The 24,800-nt window shown below is 44.0% G+C and overlaps 3 protein-coding genes across 3 annotated transcripts; all 3 read right to left on the bottom strand.

The window, feature by feature from the left end:
• Positions 1-6,045: 6,045 nt before the first annotated feature.
• On the bottom strand, positions 6,046-16,496 carry LOC105185093 (probable ATP-dependent RNA helicase DHX35). The gene is made up of 12 exons (XM_011144336.3): positions 16,304-16,496; positions 15,819-16,033; positions 10,613-10,792; positions 9,648-9,788; positions 9,394-9,556; positions 9,141-9,302; positions 8,659-8,805; positions 8,407-8,548; positions 7,175-7,461; positions 6,697-7,002; positions 6,457-6,610; positions 6,046-6,380 (listed from the first exon to the last, which is right to left on the bottom strand). Exons 1-12 carry the CDS (start codon positions 16,329-16,331, stop codon positions 6,254-6,256), a joined length of 2,052 nt encoding a protein of 683 aa, XP_011142638.1. The 5' UTR covers positions 16,332-16,496; the 3' UTR covers positions 6,046-6,253.
• Positions 10,810-15,998, bottom strand: LOC105185092 (Ceramide phosphoethanolamine synthase). The gene is made up of 2 exons (XM_011144335.2): positions 15,819-15,998; positions 10,810-14,398 (listed from the first exon to the last, which is right to left on the bottom strand). The coding sequence occupies exon 2, from the start codon at positions 13,622-13,624 to the stop codon at positions 12,386-12,388; it is 1,239 nt and encodes a 412-aa protein (XP_011142637.1). The 5' UTR covers positions 13,625-14,398; positions 15,819-15,998; the 3' UTR covers positions 10,810-12,385.
• A 336-nt stretch (positions 16,497-16,832) lies between the features above and the next one.
• Positions 16,833-21,942, bottom strand: LOC105185094 (uncharacterized). Its single transcript, XM_011144338.3, has 3 exons — positions 21,695-21,942; positions 18,821-19,005; positions 16,833-18,700 (listed from the first exon to the last, which is right to left on the bottom strand). Exons 1-3 carry the CDS (start codon positions 21,712-21,714, stop codon positions 18,540-18,542), a joined length of 366 nt encoding a protein of 121 aa, XP_011142640.1. The 5' UTR covers positions 21,715-21,942; the 3' UTR covers positions 16,833-18,539.
• Between the last annotated feature and the right edge of the window lie 2,858 nt (positions 21,943-24,800).

Here is a 24,800-nt window from a genome sequence, read left to right as displayed (position 1 = left end):
TGCTGTTGCTTCCGCAACAACTGAAACAGAAAAATAATTTTCCCGGTTGATAACCTGCGATAGAGAGAGAATATCTTTGATCGGGACCAATCGAAAATACGGATATATTTTGATACGGAATTTTTATCTTCATATTTTTGTTCCAACATTGAAAATTTAAATGGGACTTGAAGCTTTCAAGAGAGCTGATGAGGAACAAGTTACAAAGGCAAAGATCGTAAAAAGTTGAACACAGATGTGTAGGAAACTTGTAAACTTTACCTTTACCTTACTTGTAAACTTTCCGGCCGACCCTGCTCTGCCCGAACCGGATCCTCCGGTGCGGCATCCGCGTCCGCTGGACTTGCTTCCCGCAACGTCTGGAACAAAAATTTAGCGTTCTTGGTTGGTAAGCTGCGGTAGAGAAAAAAATGGTTGGTCGGGATGAGTGGAGAATATTCGCTACGATTGTTTTCCTTTATTGACATTGAATGTCTAGATAGGAGCTCTTGAAAGAGCTGACGAAAGAAAATGACAATAAGAAGCGGAGACAACAGTTGTGTGCTATCGAAAATATTCTTTTACGGATGGACATTTAAATTCAAATCCCGTAACAAGAGTAAACAAACTTGAAAGAAGCGCTGACCGAAAACAAAAAAGGTCGCAGTCTAAGAAGCGATATGACGTTGAATATTCTACACAAGACCAATATTCTCACACAGGAATTGGGAATGATTCAGAATGTTTGATTGAGAACATGATGAATTCGAGATCCACGTCCATGGACCGTTATCCGTCTCTGTCTAGATCAATATCTTTTGTATACAACAACGCAATAAATAGATAGACAGACAGAGATTGACGAGAGTAATTGCAAATTCATAAAATGATGATTACTAGTCGGATGATGACGGATTGTGAATGCGGAGCGCGAAATTCCGACTTCTTATTCCCGGAAAATTCGTCAAACGTACGCTCTCGTTATCGGAGACCTCCCGCGTAATAAATGATTCCACATACCTGGAAACGTGACGTATCGCTGCCGGCGTTCTGCTTCTCGACTGCTGAAGTCCTCCGGATTTCACTCGCTCATGCTTCTAATGCTGATACTCGCGATTCGACCGTGCAGTTAATGAATGAGATGCCGACGCGATGCCGATTGAGTATCTCGAGGACCGACGAGATATATTTCTTTTAATTACACGAGACGGAAGTGACGAGAGCGTCGCGCACGGCTGCTGCTGATGGAATGAGGTCGAATACATGAGGTGCGCGAGTATTATAATACGAAGGGCAAAAAGTGTCGTCGCTCGCGAGCCGATCAACATAATCGGCGCGATGTAAACATTGCGGGCCTCGGCGGCGGTTGAAGCAAGAGAGACTTGCCCTTAGGCGTCTCTTCTTTTCTCGAAAGTTCCGGAACGACGAGGGGAATGCGAGGAGACCTTTCAACTGTACGCGACATTGATGTACTTTTCTTTTTTCATTATTGAAAATAAAGAAAATTACTCTGTCGAAGCATCGGACATTTGTTAGCTTTATGTTAATTAAAGAGGAATGTATTAGAAAATGTGTTAGCAACTAATTGTACAGAGTGTAAGTTGTTGTGACGCCGTTTTCAGGGAATAATTAAAGGTCATGGTAGCGTTAAAGAATGGAATTTCATCCTATGCGAATTTAATCGCGCTCTTATTAAATATTAGTCCTGTATAAAATGTCGTATTTAAAAGTATTGTTTCGCATTCACGAGATTTTGTCGTGAATTCTGCTCTCAGATTGGATCGCGGGTGAATACTTTTTAATGCGATGAGGAATAGAACGTGAAAATCTTGTATGCCTCTGAATCCGAAAACGATTAGGAGAAGAAGTGAATATTTTTCAATACGAAAGTTCGCATTTAAAAATTATCGATTGCGATTGAATACAAGGCATATTTGAAACGAATTGAATTCTTGTTAATGCGAAGCATTCACTACTGCCATCTCGCATTTAGCGTGGTGAAATTTAATGGGAACTAATACTTTTTATTTTCCCTTTCTTCGGATCAGAAAGCAGAATTCAGACGTATTCAAAATGTCAATACTTTTTAATATGTTTCAGTTCGACATTTTATACAGGGAGATTATCCGCTGCGGACAATAATTCTTCTACTTTTCATTTAATATTCAATGATGATAAATAACATTTAATTGCATTCGTTTGGCTTTTTTTATTTCGAAAATAAGAAAATATATACCGGGGTGAGATTTTACCCATGACAACATTAACGTGATTTTCTTTGATGCTTTTTTTAAAAGTTCAAATATTTCGTCGACTCGCGGGATATTTATAATCGGAGTCTTGTCATGTTAATTACGTGAATAACACGTGCTCCTCCGAGCGGATTGAATGCTCACCACTGTCGGCCACTGTCAGTGCCACGAGCGAATGTCCGGAGCGGACGGGATGCTGAATTAAAAAACAAGACGAAGTGAACGGGACGCGGACAACGATACATCATGCGTCTCCATACATGTCAAATTGTTTATTATAGAAGAGACTTTGATACGGCAATATATATTCGAAGATTTAACATTTAATACGTACTTTTATTTTTTCTGCTCCTCCCCCCTCTCCTCCGCTCTTTTTAGACCACCGGGCATAGTCTGGCATACAGATGGCAACTGTCATTGCAGCACGGACATAAACCGCCTGAAAGTGTATGTAGCATGGACTTCCACCATATGCAGATTTTACCACCGAGACCTGAAAGTGGATGTACTATCGTAGTTCCCCTCTCAAAATGGATGCAGATGGCGTCCTTTCCCAGTGCGGAAAGTCGGTGTCGCAGAAAATGTCGTATTGGCCGCTCTCAGGTTACTCTCTGATGAGACTATATTTTTTCTCACTCTAACTTATTGCACTAGTGCAGCTATAAAGAATAGACCCAATATAGGAGCTGCATTCCGATATTCACTGCTAGTACTTCTTCTTCTTCTTCTAAATTATGGAGAGTTAACTCTTTTGGCCAGCCATAAGGGTCACAGACATCGGGTTTGTTCTTTATAAGTACACTGCTGAATTAGTGCGATAAGTTAGAGTGAAAAAAAATATAGTTGTCTCATTTTCACTTATTGCACCAGTTCAACAGTGCAGCTATAAAAAATAGACCCATCATTTCAGGACGCTAGTCCATAGGATTGATAGTCATGACTTATGGTCTATTCTTTGTAGCTGCACTGCTGAATTGGTGCAATAAGCTAGAGTGAGAAAACCTATATTTGTCTCACTTTAATTTATTGCACCAGTTCAACAGTGCAGCTACAAAGAATAGACCAATAGAGTCTTCTTTCAATACGCTTCAGAAAATCAAAACCTCGAAGGCATTCCTGTTAAGCCAGCGGCACACGGTGCTTGTTTTCGTGCTGGATTGCTTGCTGGATGAAAATACTGCGTTCTGATTGGTACATTTTCGAAGATGGATGGAAATGTACCAATCAGAATGCAATATTTTCATCCAGCAAGCAATCCAGCATCAGAAAACCAGAAAACAAGCATCGTGTGCCGCTGGCTTTACTACCAAATACAATATCAATAACATTAAGCGGCACATCAGCGCCAACTCATGTAAGGTTTATGCATAATGGAGGATTCACACTGCGTCCAATGTCCGACGTACAACGTCCGACACCCAATAGGAGAACAGCTTTCTAATGGAGAATTCAATTCTCCATTGGTAAGTTGCTCTCCTATTGGATGTCGGACGTCGTACGTCGGACATCGGACGCAGTGTGAATCCTCCCTAACCAATCCGAGTGAGCCGAATGATTCGGACATTTAAAAAATTAATGTTCAACGGACTCAAGCAAACCGTAACTGTATAAGGCCGTATCCACTAGAATTTTTCCGCCAAATATTGTGCCACACCCAAGTGATGCGAACGTATTCTTGCAATAAAATCCATTCTACATTAGTCTCAAGTCGCAAAGTCGCAAGCAAATTGATCAATCACAGTCGATTATTCTTCGATCGTAAACAGAACAATCGATCGTGATTGATCAATTTGCCTGCGACCGTGCGACTTGCGACTAATGTAGAATAGGCTTAAGGCCTGTCTACAATATGTGTTGTAAGCTGTAAAGGCCCATCTACAATGGCTGCAAGAATAAGGTTGTAAGCGTAAGAAATGGACCAACCATAATCGATTATTCTTACAATAATCGATTGTGATTGGTCTACTTCTTACTGCTTACGCTTAGAACATTATTCTTTCAGCCATTGTAGATGGGTCTTTAGTCATAAGTTGTAACCAAATTGACTAACCACAGTCGATTATTTTTGAAATAATCAATTGTGATTGGTAAATTTGCTTATAGCTTATGACTAATTGCTTATTGTAGAAGGCCTTTAAAGGTTCGTCTACATTAGCTGTAAGAGTAAGGCTGTAAAGTTGTAAAACACGAAATGAAATATTTTCATTCGCTGACAGCTTACGTTACAGCCTTACAGCCTTACTCTTACAACTAATGTAGACGAGCCTTAAGCAGTAAGAAATGAACCAACCACCGTCGTATTATAAGAATAATCGACTGTGGTTGGTTCATTTCTTACCGCTTACGCTTTCAAACTTATTATTCCAGCCATTGTAGATAGGCCTTTAGAGACCTTGTCACTTTTTTTTAATAACTTTCGGGACGTATCCCGAATCGAGAAAGATGAGAGCTGCTGCTCCGCCTGTGGAGCACGCCTGCGTAGTAACTCACAACGAAAGGCGAGAAATGAAATATACGTGGTATAACATAAGTATGTAAACAATTCTTACATTTTGCTCGTAATATCTATCCTTAATTCTTTTCCGCTATAGACAAATATAAAAACAATTTCCAACATAATTAATATGTTTCAACGTAATTTATGTGTTTTATAATTTAAATGTTTCAACATCAATGCAGCGGAACTTGTAAGAATTCTACGTAAGAATTGTTTACATACTTATGTCATACCACGTATATTTCATTTCTCGCCTTTTGTTGTGAGTCGCACTGCGCAGGCGTGCTCCGTAGGCGGAGCAGCAGCTCTCATCCTTCTCGAGTCGGGATACGTCCCGAAAGTTATTTAAAAAAAAGTGACAACCTTTATGTCTATGACCGTACAACCGTACACATGAATCAACGACGCCAGTGTCCACGGTTCTTTACTGATTTCCCCCATCACGCACGCACTCATAGCCTGCTCTGTCTATCCGTGTCACGACGAATCCGAAAGATAATTCTACTGCACAACAACCAACGACAACGCTCGGCGCCACTCGGTTGCATTGGCGATGAAAAAACACTGATGAAACTGGAATCGGAGGGCCTCCTTCATCCAGTGTATTTTCCGGACCTTGCTGCAAGTGATTATCACTTGTTCCGGTCGATGCAACACTTCTTAAAAGATACACTCTTCCGTAATTACGAGGAAGTCCAAAAATGGATAGATGAGTGGATAACGTCAAAAGACAGGGCATTCTTTCGACGTGGGATTCAGCTTTTGCCAGAGAGGTGGGAGAAAGTAGTAACATCCGAGGGAAAATACTTTGATTAATGTAACCCAACAAGTTTTTACAAAATAAATGCTTAAAAAATAAAAAAATAACGGATTTCAATGCAACCACCTAATACATAACATAACGCTATCTTGTAATAACGCCAACTTGCTAATCCTTTTTATTAATTTTTTTAAAAATTAATCACGATTTTTAAAAATCACGAAATTATCAAAAACTATATCGATAATTATCGATAATCACATTACAAACTATCGATAAGTATCGAACAATTAAGATATCGATAATTTTCGGTTTCTACTGTAGAGATAAATTATAAGAAAATAACCGATTTATATTATTTATATTATTTATACTTATATCCAACAGAAGATGTATGTTAACTGCCATACGTTTCCTAAAATTTCTAGTTAGGAATATGTCACTTGAAAAATTCTTTTATTGCATATAGTAAAAGTTATATATCGAGGAACGTGTATATAAATTTTAGCCTGTAAATTAAAAAAATATTTTTATTAAATAAATATTCATTCTCTCTTATACATATACATTTCATGAGAAATAAAAGTCATGTTTACAGTTGGAAATGAACTTTACGTAGACACGCGATTACACGCGCGACTTAAAAAAATACTGATATGGTTCTTAATGCAAAAATTACATTTATAAATAGACAATAATCATATGTACATACACGTTACGTTCTGTATAATTGTTCTTACTTATTTCTATAATTACACGAATACTTTAAACAGATTCAATAGATGTTTTCTCGTAAAAATGCGGCGCCGATTCTAGCAGCATATCTGGCTGAATAACCGTCAAGTCCTTCATGTAAGTTTTAGTGGTTTGCAAGATCTCACAGAATAGGAGCCTAGAATGAAACAAGACCGAATGAGACAGGCAAGAACTCCCATTAAGAGGATGCGAAAAACAGCTCTTAAACTTACCATTGGGGCTGCTGCAAGGTATACAGGCAGCTGTTTGGATGAATGAATAAGTCCGTGTTACCTCGAACTGTTCTATATACACCTGAATAATGCAAATACGCCGCTTTAGGGAAGAGACCGGCTGTTAGACATTTGAGAATTTGTTGGATATTTCCTGAAAAGGACCAACAATATAATTACACTTCTTTTCGAGAATTCAATATCGATAACATCGCTTCCAAATAAACGCAGACTTTATACCATCGCAAGATATCAACGGAATGTCCAAGCGTTTCAGCATTTTGTGCATCTGCGTGCGAATTTCCGTCGTCCTGCACAGAGCTTTGTAATTGAGGAAATGTTTCTGGCACCAGGCGGACGTTTTGTTCTGCTGGAAGGCCGTGTAGACGTTCAGCAAGGTCAAGAGATCGCCCTCCTCCACCTCGAACTTACGATGCGCTATTCTCGCTTTCAGAGCAGCTTGTCCCCCACCCGGTTGCACGAAGACGTTTTGAACTTGCAGAAGAGCGAATATCGTCGTGATCTCCTCCGAACATTCCATTTCACCTATTGTCGATCAACAAAATATTCTCTCATTGCCAGAATTTCATTTCTCATAAGCCTGTGTAAAGACTGAAAGACCTTACTTTTCTCTCACGCTTTTATTCGTGTTTCTCCGGCTTTGCCTGCATAACACTTTTACGCATTATTTTAAGAGTATATTAGTAATTGTTCGTACCAGAGACAATCAAAGATTTCGCCAGCACTGGCTCCAGAGGTATCTCCGCCATGGTGAGGCCTAACGGCATCGTCAGATCTCCATTGCCATCGATCGCACCCAGCGCGTACAATAATTCCAAGCCCGTGACTAGATTCTTACTGGGCGGCGCGGACGGAAAATTGAAGCGCAGCACATTGTCAATACCCAGGGCTTTCAATTGCAATATCGCCGGTGCCAAATCCGAGCGTTGCATTTCCGGTGGCGTCGCTTCGAAGAATCCAGCGTAAGCCTCCTCCGTGTACAGCCTGAAACGATTATTTCGTCAGTTTATAATCATATTTAATGGAACATTTCTTACAAGTTAGATCAGACAGGGTAAGACCCATTTTCAATGCCCGTTCTAAATACCTCGAAAGAAATGCATTATTCGAAAAAGTGTTTCAGACAAAAGTCTCGATAAGGTCGGACCAAGGTCACTGGTCTTATCGCCTCCTAGTTGCTTTATACATGTGTACATAAGAGGTATTTGTATAATTTACACTTGATGCAAAAGAGATCTCTTTATACTGCTTTATGTACAATGTCTTTCAATGATCAAGAATAAATTCAAGATCGTCTTTGTTTCCGAGTTCATGAGTTGCAGACACTCTGTATGCCATTACTTAATCCTTTGCTGCATAGTGGTGCCTCCTAGAATGCCACCTATTATCTAAGCTTGTTTTTCCAATAATTTAAATTTTTCACATATTTCTTTAGCATATTTGATATTGTTGGACTATTGAAATGTTCCTTTAACTAATACATCAACTTTTAGAATTCAAATTCAACTTCATTTCAAATAAGTAATTTGCTGTTAATAAGCATATACTAAACAAAACTGCTGTCGTTTTTAGAGCATAAATTCGTTTACATGAAATTTTAAATAATAATATATACTTCAGAATCATTATCTGGAAGTTTTTGGGTCGCTGAATACAAATCCGATGTGAAAAATACAAAATTCAAAATGGCAGAGACCCAATATGGCGGATGGGACTTTCAAAATCAGTCAAATCCGCTCGAAACTTGTTACTCAAGGTTTTTTAAAATCGCTGAATACGAATCCGGTGTAAAAATACAAAATTCAAAATGACGGATCTCATATGGCAAACATAATTATATTAGAAATGAAATAGAAATGAAACAATTCAATTTGAAAGTGGCTATTGATTGGATTTTTTGATACCGTAGATATTTTATTCTTCTTTTACCTATATGCTTTTCCTGTGCAAACACGACCGGCGCGGCCGGCTCGCTGGTCGGCGGAAGCTCTTGATACGGGAACAATAACGAGGCTATTCGTCTGGGTTTCCGCCTCGAACCAAGGGAGTTTGACGAAACCACAGTCGATTACTGCGCACACATTGAAGAATTTAATCATGTCGCCGAGTCAGTTCACCGGACTACTTCGTATTTCGGCCAAAGGAGGAAGGAAGAGTAAATGGCGCATACAGCTAACGTACCGTAAACTATATTTGGAATGGTGATAGACGTTTCCGCGATATTAGTCGCCACGATAATCTTCCGAGAGTCTTTGGCCGCCCGCCAGAACACCTTCAACTGCTCCGTATTCGGCAGCGACCCGTACATCGGTAATGGCAGCAGTTTTGCTGAGAAGCAATTATTCGCTCTAATCATGAAGATTTACTTCTACGTTTAAGTCACTAATACATTTTCATCCTTCGTATGCATTAATTAACAAAATGCTGCGTGAACAAGGTTATAAGGTTCTCGGATTATATTACATTGTCATGTTCGCTATGCACGAAAACGCGAGGACGACGAAGAGCTGTAGGAAATTAATTGGCCGTAACTTTGGAAAATGAATTTCCAGCGTCACTGAAGGAACAATAAGTTTCGTCGCAGCAGCGTTGAATAATGCATATCGCAGGATCCGTGCAAGAACTAGAAAGAACTGGAAAGATTATTTGGAGAGATCACTCACGTTTCCCGTCTTTGATAAGCTCCGCGTGCTCCGACAAGAGAGAGACGGCTCGATCGACCTCATCGAGTCCCGTGAGAAACGCCAGGACATCACCCGGCTTTTCCGTCTCGTGTATTTTTAGAACGGTGTCTACCACGCCATTAACGTAATTCGCTATAGGCTCTGCAACGCAATTCACGCACGGTCGCAATTAAACAGCGAGACAATGGACAGCGAGATTATTAATCGCACAAATGGCTCTTAGCGAGTGTACCTTTCAGGAAAAATATTTCCACTGGATATAGGCGTCCCTCGACGCTCATTATAACGGCGCTATCCTTGTCGGGGTCTTTGGTCGTGTTCACGTTGAAGAAGTCGCGAAGCTCCTCCGCGTCCACGGTCGCCGACGACACGATAATTCGCAGGCTCTTCCGTTTCTGCGCCGTGTTGCAAAAACAACATTTAGTTTTCCCGCGTCTCAATTTATGGTAATCCGCCGCAGCCGCGTGCGAATGTTAATGGACTCACCCTGATTATTTTCTTCAGCAGCCCCATAATAATGTCAGTCAGAAGCGTTCTTTCGTGCACTTCGTCCAGCATAATGACCGAGTAGCTTGTTAACAACGGATCGCTCATTAACTCCCGCAGGAGAATGCCTTCCGTCATGTACTACAAAACAAGGTGTGCGAATTAGTGTCTTGGTAAAAGAAAACCAAAACACAAATATGAGAGATGTCTTAAACAAATAGAAACGATTAAGCATAATAATAAACAATAGCAAAGCCACTGAGAAAAAGTACGCATAGAACAGAGTAGATTAGAGTAAAAGTAAAACAATAAATAGCATAGAGAGATATTGGGTTGTTCGGGAGATCTGGCACCATCCGATTATCGCTTGTTTCGGTCACTGCAAAATTCTTTGGATGGTAAAAATTTCGATTCAACCGATGGTGTCAAAAACCACTAATCCAGTCTTTTGCCAATAAGGACCAGAAGTTCTATGAGCGTGAAATCATGTTGCCTCAAAGATGACAAAAGATGTCGGAACAAAATGGTCATTACTTAACCGAATAAAACTTTTTCTTTCTATTCTAAAAATATCGTCTCTTTCATTTTCATTAAAAAAATCAAAATTACTTTCCGGACAACCCGATAGAACAAAGTAGATTAGCATAATAATAAATAATAACAGATTTCTTTGCGACATTTTTCATATTCTTTCATATTATTGTATTTGTTTATACTGAGTTAAATAAACTAATCTTTTAATTTATTTAAAGTAGATTAGAAAAAAAGTGAAGCAAAGAAAATAAAATAAGAGCAAAGGTAATAAATATTACGATACGACACGAATGTCGAGATATCGGATTCGTGTGACATAAAAGTTACGAGTAAGAAGGTGCAACAATCAAATTAATAAATTATATTTTATCCGCAATTGTACGGAATTATGCACCCTGAGCTCGCATTATTCATCTTGCGCGATATCCTACCTTGATCTTGGTCGTGTCATCGGTGTAATCGTCGAAGCGTATGCAGTAACCCACGGTGGTCCCCAGAATGCAATTGTGCTCGTCGGCCACGCGATTCGCCAGAGAGGTGGCAGCGACTCTTCTAGGTTCCGTGATACCGATCTTTTTGCCGTCCGCGCACCATCCTGCTTCGAGGAGGTACTGAAGAATAACAAAGGCGATTTACATACAACGTGACATTAATTGGTTCGAACTCGCTGTGTACGTATTATTATTATTATCAAGATATTATCAAGATATTATCAAGATATTATCAAGATATAAATTAAACATCAGAATCAAGAAAATCCACATTACTGCGTAAATGAAAGCGCTAATGCCCTTGTAACAACAAACGGCGGGGGTGTGTGTTAAGAAATTAATATGCATTGTCATGTAATTCCGAAGCAAATTGCAAAGCGAGAGTGTACCGGGGGAGTAGATTATTCGCTGGAAGAGAGATGAACGGATGAACGCACGGTATTCCACACACAACTATGATTTATATAAATACATTTTATTAAAGATCCTCGTTATAAAAATAATACACAAAAGCTGGCCGCAGCGTTCTCAAATTCAACGGGAGACCTCACGTCGAACACGCAGTTATCGACATTGACTCCGCGTTACCCGTTAACGAGACTTCACGGTTCTCCGGCTCGCGCACGTAACAGGTTTTTACGCAGGCCTGTTGCGTTATTCGCGCGGGCGTGCGCTGCGAGCCAGGTAACGCGCTCTTGGCACTGGATTAGATAAAAAGAAAATATGCCTAACTATGCAGTCAACGACTGACACACTTCGCGCCGTGGACAGTACAATGCAAGTTACAGTCAGCGATAAGGAAACAGACGTTCGAGCGTCGCGCGTCTTGGCGTTAAACTTATTGTTACTTCAAAACATCCCTCATGTTATATGCATGGCAGCAAGGTGCAAGGCAAAACCTTACACCCGCTTGTAATATCATCTTACGTCGGCTTAAGAACACGTGGGTATGCGTGTCACATACATACATACACACACACACACACACATCATACATATACATACACACGCACACAAAATTTGTAAACTATAATATTAATAGCTGTAAAAATCAACAACACAAAGTAAAACGTTAGTTTTGTACTCGCACGTTAACATATGCGACTCGGAAATCGCAATGTGAGAATCGGCGATAATATGTCGTTTCGTCAACATCATTGTCTTCGACTTGTAATCTTCCTCGGGACCTGAGGACAATTTCGTTCATTTTCTCGTAACCGCGTCTCTATTGCGTTGGATATCGCGTTGTGAGATAGCCGCGACTGTTCGATTAAGAAAATTTCGTTAATATATTCAATTAAGAAAATTCCATCGTTATATATTTCCTCGAATGTGTATGTACCCAGACACGCGCGCGTTTCACGACATTATTGCAGAAAGAGAGTTATAAGCGTCGCCGTCGCATTTGTGCGATGAAAGGAAAAGAAAAAATCACAACGGTCATCACAACATCAGAGTTTCACGAAGATATTAATTACAATCACAGAGCTTATTTCCAAACTGCCTTGAGTTTCGCTTTCGTGCTTTCGGAGAATGTCGATCATGTACAGATCAGTAAGGCAAGATACTAGAACTAAAAGCGCGAAAGATTTGTAAATGCATGACCTGTCTAGGAGGGAGACTGGGAAGGCGGTTTGACAGTAAGCTCCTGAAGAAAAGAATTTCCATTAACGGTAAACAAACATGAGACATTCAGTAGTGGACAGCGGACTGTCATCGAGCGGCAAGCGTGTTCGTGAGAAAAGTGTAAACGTTGGCGACCGACGGTATAGTTTGCACGTAAGTATAAACATGTAAGTAATGAAGTTCGCTGATAAACATCAGTAGCAGCAGGACAACGTATGCCGGCCAGCGCACGAGTCTGATGTACTCCCAGATGCGGTCCAAGAATATCGCCAGCTGCATGTAATCCATGACCGCGTGGAAGTTGAAGATCTTCCAGCCGAGAGCGACCGCCCAGAAGACGGGGCTCCTAAGCACGCTGGTCTGCCTGGCATAAAACTGCTCCATGCTGAGCAGAGGCGGTTTGTCGTCGGTCTCGAGGAGGTCCTGATACACGAATATATAGCGATTCCATGCGACGCTCGTCAGTAAAAAGTGCACGCCCACCAGCAGCATATGATACAAGGGCGAGTTCCAGATAGAGGTCTTGATCGAGGAGCTGCCGTTGTCACGCTGGGTCGCCAAGGACGCGGCGGATTTACGATTCGAGGGCAAGCGCTCGTAGCAGGCGCGACGGTTGCGCTTCAGCAGCAGGAACACCGCGACTATGAGCGCGACGCAGCCGAGACCATCGCACACACCGTCTACTAGGTAGCCCATGGACCCGACGTCCGATCGCTCGCCCTCGATGTTGCGTCTCTGCCGGGCGACATGGCCGTCCAGGTTGTCCAGCCAGGATCTCACTTGAAACAGAAGCACTCCCAGCCGTCTGTGGGTGAGGGAGCTCCGCGTGATGTAACGGGCGCCGATGATGGCAACCAGCACGTGGAAGGCGCTGATGGCGTTTGGCGACAACCACGTCCAACAATGACTGATACCCAGCAGGTAGTCTACCAGAGACGCCAGTGGACTGAGAACGAAGTGATTCGGGTGGTCCAACATCATCGCCTTCACCGTCACCATGCAAATCGGATCCACATCGCATAAGATCGGTGAGTGATACGTCGCACCGCCGCGTGTGTCATTCGCGTGCGGCCGCACGTCGTAATTCTGCGCCCTGAAGTAGAGCAGCAGGTCCATCCCGAGGAAGTACACCAGCAACACCAGCGAAAACGCCAGGCAGGTGCGGTTGGTGAACGCCGGCAAACACAACATCTTGCAATACTGTTCCCGCGGTGGTAAACGGTGCCTCGTCTCGCCTAGTTTGCTTATCTCGTCGCCGGCCGAGGCGAGTGTCTCGCCTGTCTGTTTAATTCGGTCAATTGTTGTCACGGTTGATTGCCAATTCATCGATGGCTGACTATTATTATTATTATTATTATTGTTGTTATTATTATTATTATTACTATTATTATTATGCTTTATTCAATTTCAAGGCCGACTTTCCTGTTGCTCGTTTCCTTCGCTATAATCCATTGTATATTATTATTACTGATCTCTCTTGATGTGATTATTATCGATATTGTTACCGTCAAGATTATTATGATTTCTTTTACTATTATTGCTATCGGCAATCATGACCGATTGTCTTCGTCAGCCGGCTACAATCGGGATGCGACGTGTGTTATGAGAATTTCGTCGAAGATCGCGCCGGTCGCCGCAGAATCGCCCGTCCGCCGCGCCGTTGCTCTTCAGAATGATCCTCCTCTTCGTCCTTTCTCCTCGCCAGATACATTCGATCCCGCTGTGATCGATTCGGTCGTGATCGCTCGAGTTTCTACGCCGATACGACGTCGATTGTATCGCAACGGCGGCCACTCAGAGATAGGCAAATATTAACGTTACACAATACGCACAGCACTTTCACCGGGCGGCGGGCCAGTTCTTTTTTCATGATGCGATGCGATCGTGCGTTTGTTTCTGAGGATACTGACGCATGGATAATCGAGCACTCTATCTAGCGATAACGACGCCGACGACAACAACGGTGATTACGACGGATAGACTTGAAATTGTCGGTCGCGCCGGTCGGGCCGCATGCACGCATCTTTGTCGCACAAGAACGTACGCTGGTCCGGTTCCTCAGGGTGCGGGCGGTTTATCGTGCCATTATCCCATGGTACTCTGAAATATTTCGCAACACGAACACATCAGGCGGACACACACCGGCTGTTATCAGCGCAGCACTTTTAGCTTCCTCATTGATCAGATTACGGCGCCGCGTCAGCCGATATTTTCGTGGCTCGGATAAGCGCGACTCGTCGGCGACCCGCGAACAGTCCTCCTCTCTCTCGCCACTTTCGACGGTTTCTTTCTTTCTTTCTTTCTTTCTTTTTTTTTTTCTTTTCTTTTCGCTCTCCTGGAGAGGTCGTGCGATCGCCGAAGGGATCCGTCGACGTACTACCGCGACCGCGCTGACAGACGAAACGCTCTCTCCTCGGTTAATTGTCTCTACCTGTCACGGGCTTCACTTGATTCCGTAATAGGTCAGTATCGACGATCGATCCGCGCGGCTTATCTTTAATCCGATTCGGCGGAGAGGACTCGCGCGATTAACGTGCGTCGCGTCGAAATACGACGGCCGACGGGGAAAAGCCGTGTGATACTAACGGCGCGGATACAGATAACAGTAAACGCGATAACGTTGGGAGAGGGAACATTCTTTTTTAACGTTCTCTTGTCGTCGGCGCAAAGGGTGGCCCGCGAAAGAGAGAGAGAGAGAGAGAGAGAGGAAAGAAGGTAGGAAGAAAAATGATATCTGCAGCGCGCGCGTCCTCGCGTTCGCAGTTAAATTCTCGCACGCGATTAATCGTCGTTAAATTAGTCACGCGGTGCTGAATTACATTCGCTTCTCGTGCGAAGATCGTGGTAGGTGGTAAATGAGGAATTACTCGCGAGTTAACAAGGAATTGACTTCTGCGGCGCGTAAATAAGCGGGAACCGAAATATATCGGAAGTCACATCGCGATCGATGTTGCTTAAAGGTGTATGTTATGCATATATATATATATATATATATATATCTGGTGTGCAAATATAGACCGTCCTGACGTTCGACTGTCGCCGATAATACACTCGCGACGAAAAAGTGGGCTGTAATCACTTCCGGCGTATTTGCTTGTTTTACTTGCAACCCTGACAGCCCAACATGGTGCGTGTGTACGTAGTAGTATATATAGGCGTGCACAATATTGCCACTCGGCAGAGGAAGTGTGTGTCGAGAAACAATCCTGTCACTAGCCACTTGCAACTTTTCGTAAAAATACGCAACTGGACAATGCCTTGATTTCGTAATTTCGTTAGATAGACTGCCATTTCTCGCTACGTTGATAAGATAACACACAACTCTTACCTTCTCACACCAAGCTGCCTTTCTTTTCATAGAGCTGCTCATAGAGCTGCTCATAGAGCAATCTTGGTAATTCTTAACTTTTGTACATTCGTATGAGGATAATTAGGATGTTTATGAATATTGTAATAAGAGTATCGTTAGCCTTAGATCTTAATATAGAGTGTAAGATACGTGCATCTCCACAAGTCTTACCTGAGGCACTTGTGTGCTTTTACCACAGCCTGTTTCACCTACTAGAACCAGGGTTTGGTATTTCTCTAATAGGTAAATTACGTGGTCTTTGTTTTTGAATATAGGAAGCCGTTGACGTTGCATATCAAGTGCGAGTGAGCGGTGCGCATTGTAAATAAATTGCGTAGACGAATGGGCATCGATATCGGGCTTATCTTCTTGCCACATGTTATCCCCTGATCAATAAAAATATCGAATTAAAAGTTGATATCTCATACCGCATATTAGATTGTGCGAATCAAACGCGCGTGCATTCCCATCAGAGGTTAGCGTGTAAAATTCCAACATATAGGTTAGATCCGACTGTGAGTAAACCTTCAAACTGCGGGTTGTCTTTTGATAATAAAAGAAACATTCGTTGTGCAATGACATATTTCGTCAACTCTAGTATATCGCGTTGTTAATGTAATAAAATTGCGCATTGCGGTCAATTCACATAACCTCACCTGGTCGGGAGAAAACCGGTCGTAGCATTTCTGCAAATTGATGAGATAACGTCGGCACAAGAACTCTGATGTATTATTTAAATAGGAAAAAAGTGTATGTCGTATGAATAAAACTGAAATAAATCCATATCACAAAAGTAGTAATGCACAAATGTGATGTATGAAAAATTATGACTAGTTTTAACCTGCACGATAGATGGCTCCTACTATTACCTCTTAAATAGTCGCCCGCGAAATTTAAAAATTACAATTGTAAAATTGATTACCTGTTACTTCCCAAGTAGCCTTCCTGAGCCCTCTGGATATTTTGCGTTATCTGGGTCAACATTATTCAATTAACTCTTTGATTAAATTTTCAGAATTTGTTTCATGGTTTCATTAGTGTATATATTTTATTACAGAGTTCATACCACATATAAGTATTTACAGAGTGTGAAAAATTTGATATTAGAGTTTTCATTTCTTTCCCTTCTTTTTATACTTTAATGCGCATTTATTCATTTGTACGAGGGATATTTCACAATGCCAATATAGAGAACCATCTTTATTTGTATTTACTGTTGAACACATTTTTACCATTTTAAATCTTAAACATACATGTTATTACCCTCACTGATGGACAGTTATATTCATTACACATAAAGCAAGAAATAATTATATTGGAAATTATATATATATATATGAACCACTATATTAATATTGAGATACCTTCGCGATAAATAAAATATTCGAACTCTCGAAGATCACGCGTTGGAAACTAAAAAAAAAAAAGAAAAGAAAAAGACAAACTGTTGATACATCTGAGTCATTATAGTTTTATGTAATATGCAAATTAGTAGTTTAATCTATATTAATCACGTCACACGATTAATCTCGAGATCGTGATAATTTTGGAGTCACATTTGTATTTATATGTAGAGTCAATTACATATCAACTGTGGCTTCTTTTGTCGGACGATCGTCATTTCGTTACTTTTATGCAACATTAGCAAAAATTCCAACCGAACTTTTTTTACTCATCAGCATTTTTATACACACACATACACACACACACACATATATATATATATATATATACACATGTATATATATGCGCATATATAAGTACACTGTAAGAATATACCGAAGTAAGACAAGTTACACGTATTATATAAGCTGCGCTTCGTACGATAAGAATAAAAAGAATTTAGAAATAGTTATTTCGGTTCCTAAAAGTCACGACAGCGAGTTTTAATAAGATATGAGCATGTATCAGCTTCTAAATTAACAAGCTTCTCGGAAACGTTTTTACCTCTTAAAACAAAAAAGTTATTTTCTGCAAAAACACATCACGTGTTAGTAGATTTTAACGCACATATATAATTTACCTAAAGTCTAAATAAACATTGTTTTTCTTTTTGAAAGTTACAAATTTCATAAATAATACGTCATCAGAAGTATATTTGAAATCAACCGCAGAAATGGCGCTCTCTTAAATTTCTCAACGACGTTGGCAAATGGTCGCATATGTTACAAATCGCAATCTCTCTATTTTCGGGAATGTATTTTGATTCGCAGAAAAATATCCGTATTCTATCTCCGATGTATTATAATCCAAGGTATGTGTATATGTCTACGTAAGCTACATGTGTGTCTGTGCGTCGGAAACAATGAGGACTAGTAGTAGTAGGTGGAAATATTTGTTGCACAACTGTACCCATTTTCCAGACACCGCACCATCGTCTGTCCTGATGGAGTATAATCATAGAAATATATTATTTCTAACGTTATCGATATACTTCCTTATACTTTAGGGCTCTAACGCTAAATGAATATATAATATGTATGCGCGTGGATGCCAGTACAGATAGAACACGGTTTATGTTTACACTTTACACTTCATGATCAAATGTAATCGCAATTTTTTTTAGCGTCGGACACGTGTTACACTGTTACCCAATTGTTGTCCTTTCTAGAAAGAAATACTGCAAGAGGGAAAGAGAGACAGAAAGAGAGAAAGAAAGAAAGAGAGAGAGAGAGAGAGAGAGAGAGAGAGACACACAGTCATCCTGAACACAGAAAATCCTTAATGCAATAAACGTCAAGTGTTCCTTTATTCTTTTCTTTTTTCCCCTGTTTTTCGAATGCTCGTCACCTTTCCTGAAAATGCAGACGATCGGATCTGCTCTGGCCTCACACTCGGTAGTTAAAATTGCGTCTATGGATTAGGTCTGTCAGCAATAAACGTGAGAGAATATTAGGCCGTAGCCTCCTCCGCATCGCCGTTGTTCTCGGTTTCGGCGCACTTCTCCTCGAGTCTCGATTTCTTCTCGGGGCTCGCGCCGTCCGTTGCTTCCTCCGTTGCGTCAGCCGCGGCCGTAGATTTCCTCTTTACGCAACAGCTGTCGACAGGGGCATCTAGAACGGTAATCGGGGGTATCTTTGTTACCACTTGTATTTCTTTTCGCTTCGAAATTCAAGTGCGCGAGAAGAATGAATAACGAAACTTTGAAGCATCTGTCCGATGACAACACTTGCCTGTGGAGTCTCCGTTTTCTGTAGATTCCGCTTCCTTCTCGTCGCTCTCCTTCTCCTCGCTGGAGCCATTCTCTTTGGTTTCCTTCGTGTCTCCATTCTCAGATGTTTTCGAGTCCTCATCGACTTCCTGCACCACCTTCTCCTCCTCTACTACCTTCTTCTGCGGGGTAGTGACTTTGGTTTCCCTGAAAACAACACATGATGCGTTAGTACATCTTGTCAAATTGTACTTTTAGCAAGATTTCAGTAGGATATATGTACTATATATATATATATGCATAATTAATATTTTTTCTGCCAAATCAAATATTGACTGCGAGAGCAGAGAACTGTGGAGCAAATTTTACTTCTATCTTCCTGGAGATAAATTCGATATTGGATGCAAAAATTCACATTATATTTCGACAGAGTTAATTTCCACTCATGATTGAGAAAATCCTCCTATTTTTAGATATATCACAGGATTGTGCGCATCGTATTGTATCTTCAAACAAGAGACGCAAATAAATCGCAGACTGCATGAACATACACCGGGCGCATCACACGTTGCAACTCAGCGTTGCAACTAGCGTTACTTGCACGATATTCAACCTTATACATAACGCATTAGCTAAGAAATCGTCAGAGAAACGTCGATAAATTGCCGTACTGTTGGCCCACGCTCGAGAGAATCCGTCCCGGGGCGCTGAATAAAGACTTTAAAAATAATAATATACATAAGCGTGCAGGCACGCATGTACGACGACGCTCGGCGTACGTTCGCAATCGTACGTTCAAAATCACAAGCCGTTGCTGGCGCGCTCCCGCTTCGGTATTTGCTGCCGTTTCACATTGCTGGCTAGCAACAAGGACGACGCGACGGACGGAGCGAAATAGAGATAGGACGCCAACTGTGGCGGCACCTAGCGAGGTTAATATTATCCTCCCTTCGTTCCCCTCGCGCCGCCGCTGCCACCGCCAACGCCGCCGTTGCTATTACCACTACCACCAGCACTGTCAATATCTACCGTCACCACCACATTCTCAGCGCGATTCACGACGACGCCGAAGGCTTCAGCGTGGCGATCCGTGGACGCTCGTGTGTGTAACGCGATGTCACACACACACATATATATATATATATATAACATACGATTCCTTTACGTCGCTGTTCTCCCGACATCGCGGTTTTTACACGCGCGCAGAAACGCAAAGGATATGCCGTTATACACTTAACCGCTGCTTCGCCCCGAAGATAGCAAGTGAGCAACGCGGGCGGGCGGGCGACCGGTATACATAATCAAGGACTATGAGAAAGACGAGTAAATATAGATGTCTTTTTTCTGCGTCCAATGCATCGGCGTCTCGAGACGCCAGCCGAGATTATTACACCGGCGTTTCGCGGAGGATTTCCGCGGGAAGCAACACGCGATAAAGCCACACGGCTACCGCCGCCGCCGTCGTCGTCGTCATCGTCGTCGTCGTTGCGTTATCACCAACGTTTAATCGACGCGAGCCGACAAATCGATACGTCGTCGACCGCTTTCAAGTTAATGCGCGTGGCATCAAACGAGGAAAGACGGTTCCTTTCGCCGAAAGGAGCGAGAGAAAGTCACGCGATGATGGGGGAGTAGCGTCGTCGTCGTCGTCGTCGTCGTCGTGGTCGTCGTCGTTGTCTCTCAACGACGCTACGAATCAAGGCGACTAAAGAAAGAAATACAGAGACAGACAGGCAGACAGAGACAGAGAGAGAGAGAGAGAGAGAGAGAGAGAGAAAGAGAGAGAGAAAGACAGAGAGTGAGGGAAGAGGGGAAGAAAGATGGTTTCCCTGTGTATTCTCGCACGCTGTGGGCATTACCCGCGGAAAACACCGTGCATGCAATATGTGTACGTATTATGCACGCGGGTCCCATTCGCGCGCGCGCACGCGTATACATATATGTATACATGTATATACATATACATATATATATATATGTATACAGCAGTATATATATGCAACGTAAACAAACGAAATAGCCGAACGCTACGAGGGACAAAAGAAACACGAGGCCGTCGCCGTCGATCAACGGCGATGTACCCGTCTTCGATCGTGCGCGGGCGAGCGCGGGCGACGGAGAAGCAAGGGGAGCACAAGGGGAGAAGAGAGGATCCGGCGCGGGACGACGATGCCGCCATAGAACTGCCGCAAGTAGAGCACGCGTCGTGTCGCGCGCGCGACGGCAAGGGCAGGTAATTTCCAGCGATCGTTAGGCGTCCCGCGAATCGCCCTGAGAACATATCGTTGCGAAGAGGAAAAGAGAGAGAGAAAGAGAGAGATAGAGAGAGAGAGAGAGATAGAACGGCACATAGGAGAGAGGACAGAGAAGAGAAGAGAAGAGAAGAGGCGAGTGAGTGAGCGAGCGAGAGAGAGAGAAAGAGAGGGGCATCGCTTGCTGACTCGTTCCCCCGCACCGCACATCGGCCCCTTCTCTCATCGCCCCGTTGCCCCCTCGCTCCTTCCCGCGTGCTAGCCAACCTTTCTCGACGACCGCGCGACTATCTCCACGATAAATTCGAAAGCGATCGAGGCGAGGGTGACGAAAGAACGGGACTACGATAATCCGAGGAAAAGAGGCGAGACGGCCGCGATAACGTCCGATCGTGCTGAAGAAAGCCGTGAATTTCGTGAATTTGGCGCGCGAGCGAGCAGAGGAGACGAATGGAGAAAAAGAGGACAGAGAGAAGGAGAGAAACAGAGTGAGAGAGAGTGAGAGAGAGAGAGAGAGAAAGAGAGAGACAGAGCAAACGACGCCGAGGCGCGCGCGAGCGAGTCGTGCGATTTTTCCGTTGACGAGTCGATAGCGCGCGTAGTCGCGCGTATTTACGCACCGCTGAACGCATATATATACTCACTTGACCTCAGTGTCCGCCATACCGATCGATTAGATCGCGAGAAATGCACGCGCGAACAGCACCAAACTTGCGAAAAGCACACCTCCAGCCAACACGGCGTTATACGCGTCTTCTACGCACCGGTAAGCACACGTCGGGGATTCCGGTAACACCACTGCCGCGTACCGACGCGCAAATGGCAGAGGGAAACGCGCACTGATTCGCCCGAGACCCGAGCGACTCCGGCCCGGCCGGCGGGCCGGCGGCCTTCAAACGCTTTTCTTTCCCGCTCGTTTACAGATGGCGCTGCGGCCGCGCGCCGCTCGCCGCATGCGCGCGCGTACACGCTCCGCTCTCTCTCGCTGCTCTCCGTTGTACGTTGTACGGGGAAATCGGAGGCACATCGCTCTCTTTCTCTCTCTCTCTCTCTCTCTCTCTCTCTCCTCTCTCTCTCTCTCTCCTTGTCGTCGCGGGCTGACGAGTGAGAAGACGGATAAGACGGAGGATGGAAAAGTCGCTCCAAAGAGCCAAGTGTATATAATTGTATTTCGCAATGTCGACAAAATGCGATACCGTCGCGTCGGCCGGTGTTTGATCGGTATGTCGTCGCGCGTATGGTTGCACGTCAGGTTTAATGGATTATTAATAATTATGGGCTGAGCGGAAGCAAACGCGACGCTTGTGTGCACTAAACTCTGTCCAATTGATTCGCCATGATTCTGATAAGACGCGACGCCGTTATAGATACGTGAAAGTGATTTCTCTGTGTATATCGCGCCGGGATAGAATGATTGGTGCAAGGTACATCGCTGCATATTCATGCAATCACTCGGAATTACATATACTTCGGCTCGATTCTTCATTCCTATACGTCAATGCATTTATTATGGATGAACCGCTACATTTCTCGTTCCTTATGTTTTATTCAGTGTCCCGTCCGGTCTTCAGCGCCATGTTATCGTTATCTCACGTGCGGAATTATTCGAATGCCGAAATGCCCGCGAAATAACATTCGCCTCGTGGTGTGATTCTGCTAAGCTCTCTCTCTCTCTCTCTCTCTCTCTCTCTCTCTCTCTCTCTCTCTCTCTCTCTCTCTCTCTCTCTCTCTCTCTCTCTCTCTCTCTCTCTCCCCCTCTTGAGATCGATCGTTCAGAATTCAACTCGTCCCGAGATGATGTTAGATGTTTGTCAACTCTTACAAGCGCCATTGCGTCGTCTAGATCACCGAACCGGGTTAGCTGTCGTGGTCATCGGCGATAAGCGGGCTCTCTCGGATAGACCTGGAGTATTTTGTACACCGGACGTGTCGGCGGTGATTATCACGTTTGAAAGCAATCGTTCGGTCGCTCGGACGCGATCGAAAGTGATCGAATGAAGAAATAACGCGAGCCGGAACGAGCCGGACATCGCCCGTCGTCATAACCTCGCAAACAGAGTTACTCACCCGACACTTTCGATCTTACGCAGACCCGCATGTAAGATAAAAAATCCATGTCGGATGAAGAAACGTCGCAGGGCGCACACGACGCCCATTCAATTATTCGCGGCGCTGAGTTCGCCGCGCGACGGCAGCGACACCACATCTCGGCGTTCGACGAGCTACCCCCTCCCGCCGTCGTCCCCACCGCCGCGGCGGCGCCCAATCGCGTCGGTGCTCGCGTTGAAAAATCCGCGCGCTTCCGGCGCTAGCGGTCTATTTTTATTCGAATGAATTGCACCGTTCGTTCGCTCGCGAACTCGCTGCTCGGCTCTCCGCGAATGATCGACGACCTGTCGATCGAATCAATTCGCTCGCTCGCTCGCTCGCTTGCTCGTCCGCGACCGTCCGACGCGCGGCAATATTGCGTCGATACCCCACGCTTCGCCTGGGAAAGTTCTAGAAGTTTCGTGGCATGGCAGCACTTCCGGCGTGCGGGAAAGGTGTGCGCGACGAACAGCGCATCGCATCGCATCGCGTTGCGTCGGGTCGCTTCGCCTCGCTTCGTCTTGCCTCGCCTTGCCTCGCCTCACCTCGTCTCGCCCCGCCTCGCCTCGCCCTGCCTCACCCCGCCTCGCCACGCTTCGTGACGCCGTCCATGTTACAGGTTGCTCCCGAGCCACTCTCGATAAACGTGGGTTTTCCCTCGCGCGGCCGCGCGCAAGCTGCAATAACTTGCCGTTTGCCGTCGGAGAAATCGGCCACTTTTGCGGAGTACTTACATGCTCGATCTCTTTTTGGGAGCGAGTTGCGCTCACGCTTGTCCTCGGGTTTCCGCTTTCCTGAGGAATTTTTCGTCACGCAGGACTCGCGTGAGGGTGGCTCTCTCTCTCTCTCTCTCTCTCTCTCTCTCTCTCTCTCTCTCTCTCTCTCTCTCTCTCTCTCTCTCTCTCTCTCTCTCTCTCTCTCTCTCTCTCTCTCTCTCTCTGTTTCTCTCAAGCGCGCGCTTCGGAGGCAGAACCTAACAAGTAGCTCTCTTTCTCTTTCTCTCTCTGGAAATTTATCATTCGACTCTGATCGTAATCGTTTCATTGTGTTACGGTAACCGCGCGGTTTCCACCACGAAACCGCGCGGTAGCCTTGAATGTGTGCGACAGCTCCACGCTACGTTTATGCCACGCGCACAGGAGCGAAACTAACGAAGAAAGAGAGAGAGGGGAGAGAGAGAGAGAGAGAGAGAGAGAGAGAGAGAGAGAGAGAGAGAGAGAGAGCGAGCTCGCGAGCTCGCTCGCCTCTTACGCTCGTTTCTACGACCGATGTCGATGAAACTGTAACCCGAGTTTAAACTCCGTTCAGACGAGCGGAGCATCAAACGGCCGTATTAAACGAATCCTATCTCCGAGCTTGTAACGGAAATACAGCAAAAAAAGAAGCGCGCGTACGCTCGCTCCCGCGCGTGCCTGTAGTCCGTAGGTAATCGATCGTTCCCAACGAGCGCGTCCTTAGGGGGAGAAATTCTTCCTAAACGGCCGAAGCCCTACGAGAGAGAAGCGAGTGAATCCGCTCAAAGGCGGCGGACACCTTCAACGCGCTCAATGACAATTCGTTCGTTAATCGTCGTCGTCATCGCCGACAGTGACGCGAGCGAGCGAGCGCGTTTTTAACCGCGCTGCGCGCTCGCTCGCTCGCTCGCTTGCAGCGTGCCGCTCT

Source organism: Harpegnathos saltator, unplaced genomic scaffold, assembly GCF_003227715.2.
Source record: "Harpegnathos saltator strain DR-91 unplaced genomic scaffold, Hsal_v8.6 scaffold60, whole genome shotgun sequence".
Lineage (NCBI taxonomy): Eukaryota > Metazoa > Arthropoda > Insecta > Hymenoptera > Formicidae > Harpegnathos > Harpegnathos saltator.
Note: the sequence above shows the minus strand (reverse complement) of the source record. Positions and strands in the feature narration are given on the sequence as shown.

Excerpts from the sequence above, each read along its gene's own strand:
- LOC105185092 (XM_011144335.2), bottom strand. The coding sequence starts at position 13,624 with ATGAATTGGCAATCAACCGTGACAACAATTGACCGAATTAAACAGACA.
- LOC105185093 (XM_011144336.3), bottom strand. The coding sequence starts at position 16,331 with ATGCTACGACCGGTTTTCTCCCGACCAG. Across the intron at positions 9,789-10,612 it reads ATGACACGACCAAGATCAAG|TACATGACGGAAGGCATTCT; the intron begins GTAGGATATCGC and ends CTTGTTTTGTAG. Across the intron at positions 7,003-7,174 it reads GAAATCTTTGATTGTCTCTG|GTGAAATGGAATGTTCGGAG; the intron begins GTACGAACAATT and ends GATCGACAATAG.
- LOC105185094 (XM_011144338.3), bottom strand. The coding sequence starts at position 21,714 with ATGGCGGACACTGAGGTCAA. Across the intron at positions 19,006-21,694 it reads ATGGCGGACACTGAGGTCAA|GGAAACCAAAGTCACTACCC; the intron begins GTGAGTATATAT and ends TGTTGTTTTCAG. Across the intron at positions 18,701-18,820 it reads AGAAAACGGAGACTCCACAG|ATGCCCCTGTCGACAGCTGT; the intron begins GCAAGTGTTGTC and ends TTACCGTTCTAG.